The sequence below is a fragment of the Aphis gossypii genome, chromosome 2, assembly GCF_020184175.1.
Source record: "Aphis gossypii isolate Hap1 chromosome 2, ASM2018417v2, whole genome shotgun sequence".
Classification (NCBI taxonomy): domain Eukaryota; kingdom Metazoa; phylum Arthropoda; class Insecta; order Hemiptera; family Aphididae; genus Aphis; species Aphis gossypii.
In genome coordinates, this window is record NC_065531.1 from 16,113,703 (window position 1) to 16,120,111 (window position 6,409).

At 28.8% G+C, this 6,409-nt stretch overlaps 1 protein-coding gene across 1 annotated transcript; it reads right to left on the reverse strand.

The window, feature by feature from the left end:
- Positions 1–588: 588 nt before the first annotated feature.
- Positions 589–6,409, reverse strand: LOC114130953 (MAU2 chromatid cohesion factor homolog). The gene is made up of 10 exons (XM_027996055.2): positions 6,089–6,409; positions 5,823–6,002; positions 5,605–5,727; positions 5,396–5,524; positions 5,220–5,328; positions 4,358–4,522; positions 4,035–4,285; positions 2,613–2,818; positions 1,911–2,113; positions 589–1,813 (listed from the first exon to the last, which is right to left on the reverse strand). The coding sequence occupies exons 1-10, from the start codon at positions 6,305–6,307 to the stop codon at positions 1,482–1,484; spliced, it is 1,917 nt and encodes a 638-aa protein (XP_027851856.2). The 5' UTR covers positions 6,308–6,409; the 3' UTR covers positions 589–1,481.

Genomic DNA, 6,409 nt, shown 5'->3' on the forward strand with positions numbered 1-6,409 from the left:
ATATAAAGGAAGCAACTCGTATGCACCGTTGTTTAGTGTTATAACCTGTAATTCCTGTCACCGTATGATATAATATATTATACCTACTCGTGATTAACTATAATGCGATACATATATAATAATTTTAATTCATTTTCAAATTAAACACCAGTGATATTTGTACGTATAAGTCGTATAGGAAATATAGGAACCTACGTTTTGAAATTGATTTTTATAGTACCTAAGTTTCAATATTATATTATTATACGTCCAATGATAGTCACTATTATACACTATCGGGAATAAGAACAGGCTTCGGCGGCCGACTTGTGTGCATGGACGTGGCTTTGTTCCAAAACTTTGCCTCGTGCGCCAACGTTGGCGGAAGAAGCATCTGACCGCCACCGATGTAAACCGGAGGCCGCCGAAGCCTGTTCATATTCCGAATAGAGTAGGCAATAGTTAGGTGAGTTAAAGTGTACGATCAACATACAAATTTGTATGATAGCTGAAAAGTATTGACGGTGATGTTTTATAGGTTCCATTAGTATTGTCAGTGAAAAAATTAATGTATACATAATATTTTCATAAACAGATACAAACATTAGATTTCAAATTATATGAACTTAAAGCTTTATTGACTTTATAATAAATAATATATGTACACACGTTCATTGAATAAAAAAGAAATTAAATGAATAATAAATATAAAAAATAATAATAACAAGTATTAAAATTTATAAATTATATATATATATATATATGGTAATAGTAAGCAGACATCTTAATAATTTAGTATAGCCAGCGTTGCTCAGTGATTAATATGAGATATTTCAACCTGTTTATCTTACAGGAAGAAAGATTATTAAAAGTTTAGCTCAGAAGTTGAGTTAAAACTTAAATAATAGGGTATAATACCATTGTCGACATTTTGGTTTCAATATAAATTCATTTGACAAAAATCACTTTTACCAAAAAAAAAAAAATATACATAATATATACACAAATAATTATTTTAAAAACCTTAAAATACATTAAAAAACTCTAATTACACAAAACAAAAAAATAATTAAAAAAATTAATTATAGGATGCATGAACTTTCACGGTTTTTATTTGTAATATAAGGATTATAGGTATCAAACAAAAATACTGTTACTCGTTTAACTATTAGAATTAATATTTTGAAAGGAATTGTTTTCTATTCAATGTACTCGTGAATACTGTACAGTGCACTTACTGTATAACATTTTAATTTAATAAATAATAATAAAAAAATACATTGATATAATATTCTTAAAACTAATGAATCATATATACCGAAAATATAATTTCTAAGTATAAAGGTCCTTTATATAAGATTTTCACATTCAAGCTATTTACACAATACAAAACATTTGTGTGCATAATTACAAATTTAACTAACATACCTTTATAATGACATTTTTGAAGACATGTCAATGGCACAATGTTTGTGCTTTGATCGCATAGTATATGGCAGGTGCTAAGAAGGGAGTCCAAGAGCTGCAGGATTTTGCTGTTTAGATTGCATTTGCATGTGTTGTTGTTGCATATGTAAACTTTGCTGTTGAAGATGCATTTGTTGTTGCATATGTAGTTGTTGTTGTTGTTGTAAATGAAGATGATGATGATGTTGAGGTGGTGATACAAATGGTTTCAATTGAATTGGAAATTGTCCATCTGTCCATGATATAAGGGCGTGTTCAGGCATTTCGGATGATTGAAAATGGTCTTTAAGTAATGTTTGTGAAAAGTTTGAATGCATCTGCAGTGCTTCATTTTCTCTAACTGGATCATTGCACATTCTATATAAATCTAAACATATTTGTAAAAAATTAGAAATACTCAAATTATTACATTAAAAAAAAATAAAAATAATACTAAAATATAAAAATGTTTAATGATAAAATACCTTTAAGAATAGCTGAAGCCCATAGCTGTACGTGGACATCAGGAATTTTACTAGCTAATTGCATAGCAGGTGTGACCATATTCATACTTTCTCTACTATTGCCTAATGATAAAAATATATGGCCAAGCAAAACTAAGGAACAACTCGTCAGACGGTTTAAATCTTCTGCATTAGCCATTTTTAATGTTTCTCTTAAGTATCTCCTAGATAACAATATTAAACAATAAAATATTAAATACATTTTGAATACATATATACACACACATACATGCTTTAATACATTTCAATTCACAAACATTTGAATTAAAGTGAAAATTAGAGGAAATACTTCATATTGAGTTTTATGTATAACATTTATCATTTATCAGTTAAGAAAAAGTGTTAATAATAATTAATAAATATTTTTATTGAACACTTGTTTATATTTATTGATATTCAATATTATATTATTATTATTTTACACTTAAAAGAAATCATTAATTACTTAGTTCTTGAATGGGAATTAAAAATGATTTTAATCAACAAAGAGTTATGAGTACAGATTGTAACTAATTGAATATGATAAAAAAAGAAGCTTGCCATTAATAACTCATATGAACAATACATTTTTAAAATTTTAATTCAAATTAAATATTAGTTAACTATTGCTATTTCTAGTATAATATTTGGAGATTTGGTTTTGAGTTTAAATGGTTTACTCACTTTGCTTCATTATAGCGGGCTTGGAAAAATGATTGCAAACCTTGAACATAGTATGCAGCAGCTCTGAGACTATGCGAATGCGATGTTAGAGTTTCTGGATTTATACGGTCTAAAAGAGCATTTAGTTCAACATCTCTTTTACCTCTTAAGTATACAATTGCTAAGTTAAGGTTTGCAAATGTCCACAATTCCCGTTCTTGTGACAACTGTAAAATAAGATTTATATTATATTTTTATACAAGACATGTTTTATTTTACTTTTATTTGTTTTGCCTATATTATTAATTAGAAGTAATGTTTGTGTGTGTATAACAAATTCTGGAAAAGTTCAGAATTTGGTACATTATTCTGTATTCAAAGATATTTACCTCGAAGCCAATTTTTTTTATTTTGCATTTTTAATAAGAATCACACAAGGATTTTTCCTAATATGTGAGTTGATTCCCAAGATCTATTTTATATATTAGTTGATTCCCAAGTCATTATTAGGTATGTACGAGTTGATTAAAAGGTCATTAAGAGTTGATTTCCTATTGTTATAAGTGTAGTTAGAAACATATATAAAATGCTTTAGCAATGGGACTAGAAAATCAAAGAAAAACCAAGAAAACAAATTTTTGAGAGAAGTTATGTCATGGTATATTGCTAAATCTCATTACCAGATACCAATGTTTAAAAATGTGTTATACATTTTTACTTCAAATTACCAAATGTTTTTAATAATAATTGTTTACCTAATCATTAAATAATTTTAATAATTTTTGTCTACTAAATTTTTTAATTAATAATAAATATAGAATTTTACAATAAATAAAAAGTGAATGATTTTCAAAATATGAAAAATCTAAAAAGAACATGATCAGGGAATAAACTCGTACATACCTTTTAATGACCTAAGAATCAACTCATATGTAGCCGCATTTGTTAGCTCACGAAAAACAAATATTTTTGTTTGTATTGGGTTACCATTGGATACGAAAAATAAAATTATTGAAATTGGATATAATTTATGCTTGGAAAAAAACCACTGTAATGACTTGTTATAAACTTATAAGCATTAAATACTAAAGTTTCAATAATTAATATTAGATTGTATTGGATCTTGAGTACAACTATATGAAAGTCCAATTACTTTTGGCTTAATTTTCAATCTCATTTTGGAACAAATATAAAATAAAATAGATATTTATTTTAAATATTTAAAAACAATATTAAATTGAGAATGGGTGATAAGAAGTATCTGTTGTTCATAATCATTAATTTAATTTTATGAATATAATATGTTAAGTAAAAAAATATTAGATATTTTAATTTATGCGACTATTTCATGTGAAATATTGTGACAGTGGCAGAAAAATGTACTGCATTCATTATGTTATATTATTGTATTGTATAAAATGTTTTACTAAAAAGTACACCTACCCTTAAAGAAGTAGTAAATTGCATTTCAGCAGCATCCATACAATTCATACTCATTGCATATAGGCCGATAAGCATATGAAGTTGAGGACGATGAGAGTTTAAAAGTCGTGGATGTCTCTGACAAATACTACAGACTTGAGACATCTCACGTAATGCTTGTGATTTATTTCCTGTTACTAGTCGACACATAACCATATTTTCAAGTAACATTAATTGGAAGACTGACAATATTGGTGTTTTGTTGTCACCAGCTGTTATGAATGTAAGCAGTACAATTATTGATTAATAATATAAATATATATTTTTTTTAACTCAAAAATTACCTTTTAGTTTTTCAATCTGAGCCAAAGCTTTATCAGTGTATTTTTGTGCTTTGTCCATGTACCCTGCCTGCATACTATGCATTACAGTCACTAAATAGACTACAACATATAATTGTTCTTTAGGCATCCATATGAACATATCACCCATGTTAGATCCACAAACAACTGCAACATTTTTTTTTTTTTTTTAATTATAAAATCAACATTAATATTTTTATTTTACAATATAAGAATGAAGTTATCTTATTTGGAATTTTACTTTTAAGAATGTAAGTATTATTTGAGTTTAATATAGTTTGATTAGAGTTTGTAATTTAGTACAATGAGAACAGAAAACTACTTAAAAGAACAAAGTTGACTAATAAAATAGTTTTTAAAGCAAAATAACTTAACTAATTCTTCGTAAACTTTTTTTAGATTAATAAATTAACTAGGGGTGATTGCTATACTTTATCTACAGATATTATACATTAGAAAAATTGGAGTTTATTTAAATATATATATATGTACTACTTATATTACCAAATATATATTATACACTGATGTATATTACAATGAATTATGAAGTAGATTTAAGTATTATATTTATTATAACATTTAAAAAGTAAGCTTTTAATTTGATGAATTTAGTTTTTACTGATAAATTTTAAACTAGTCCCATAGGATAAAATTTGAATAATTTCATGTTTTTTAACATACGCTATCTTTTAAACAAGATAAAATAAGTAGAACTTTATTTATTTAAGTAATTAAACACTTTGTTATAATTTAATATTTTTAAGTTAAAAATAAATAAATTTAAAAAAAAGAGTAAATAGTTAAAGAAGAAAGACAAGGATTTAATTAAATTGTCAATAGTAACCTTCATCGGAGGGCCAAGTAGGCTGCATGATTGTCAGAATACTTTGTTGTAATTGTTTTAAACATGGTTTGACACTCTTTACTTGTCCAGCCATCAAATAATGACACACCTTTAAAATAATGATTAAGATGAAAAGTACTTACACAAAAGAGGTTTAATAAAATTAAAATCATTACTTGTAACACTAAAAAGAAAACTTTTAAATATTCTTTTTGATATTGGCTAGCTTGCCAGTTATCAACTAAATATCCCGCTTGGGTCAATAATGGAGAAACTTCTGTGATTTTTTTGTCGATAAGCAGTAACTGGTTACAAGGAGAAAAAATTTTAAAAATCAGATCATCAATTTTCAATATACAACTGCTAAACAAAAAAAAACTCATACCATGCATCTACTAAGTAGAAAAAGTACTCGGGTATAAGCTGCTGACGATATGTGAGCATAATCGACGCCAACACCAAGTAAGCTGCTGGCCAATTCGTAATCTTTTTCTACTGCATGTATTTGCTAAAAAAACAATAACAAAAATAAACAATAAAAAAACTGTTAACAGTTAAGTCTCATATGCATTTGCGGAGGCAGCCATGAGCGCTTTTACTCACGGCTAATTGAAATATAAGTCTACAGTGCCAGTAGATGTTGTGCTGTGACAGTTCGACGGCTTTCCGCAGAATGGGCTTGGCTAGATTCGATTGGTTCTGTTGCTGGTAGAGTTCGGCCACGACACTGGCTGCCTCGAATTTGACGTCGTCGAACGCGTTGATGGACTGCGACAGCAACCACTATAGACAGGCAAAAATCGAATAAAGTATGTCGTCGGCCCGAAGGGTGGGGGGGTGGGACGATGTCCGATCGGCAGCGGAATTACCGCTTGTTCGAGGTGCGTCCGAGCCAGGTCCGTGTTCTTCGTGTACTGGAGAAGTATGTTGCCCAGCTGCAGATGGGTCCGGGCTTCGACCCTTGGCGGAGGTTTGAAACTGAACACTGCCTGTAAGCACTGGATGCACATCTTGATGCGATTTGACGTCCGGAAGTTTTCTGCCAGCCCCAGCAGCGACAGGTACCAAGCGTCTTGCGATGACGCCATCGGACGGCGGCGAAGTATCCGTCGGATGTGTTGAGGGAAAGTTTAAGACGACTGCGATATTTTCTTTTTTAACAGTTACATATTAGATTTATCAACAATTGT

Excerpts from the sequence above, each read along its gene's own strand:
- LOC114130953 (XM_027996055.2), bottom strand. The coding sequence starts at position 6,307 with ATGGCGTCATCGCAAGACGCTTGGTACCTGTCGCTGCTGGGGCTGGCA. Across the intron at positions 2,819-4,034 it reads AATTTACTACTTCTTTAAGG|TTGTCACAAGAACGGGAATT; the intron begins GTAGGTGTACTT and ends CTTATTTTACAG. Across the intron at positions 1,814-1,910 it reads GGCTTCAGCTATTCTTAAAG|ATTTATATAGAATGTGCAAT; the intron begins GTATTTTATCAT and ends AAATATGTTTAG.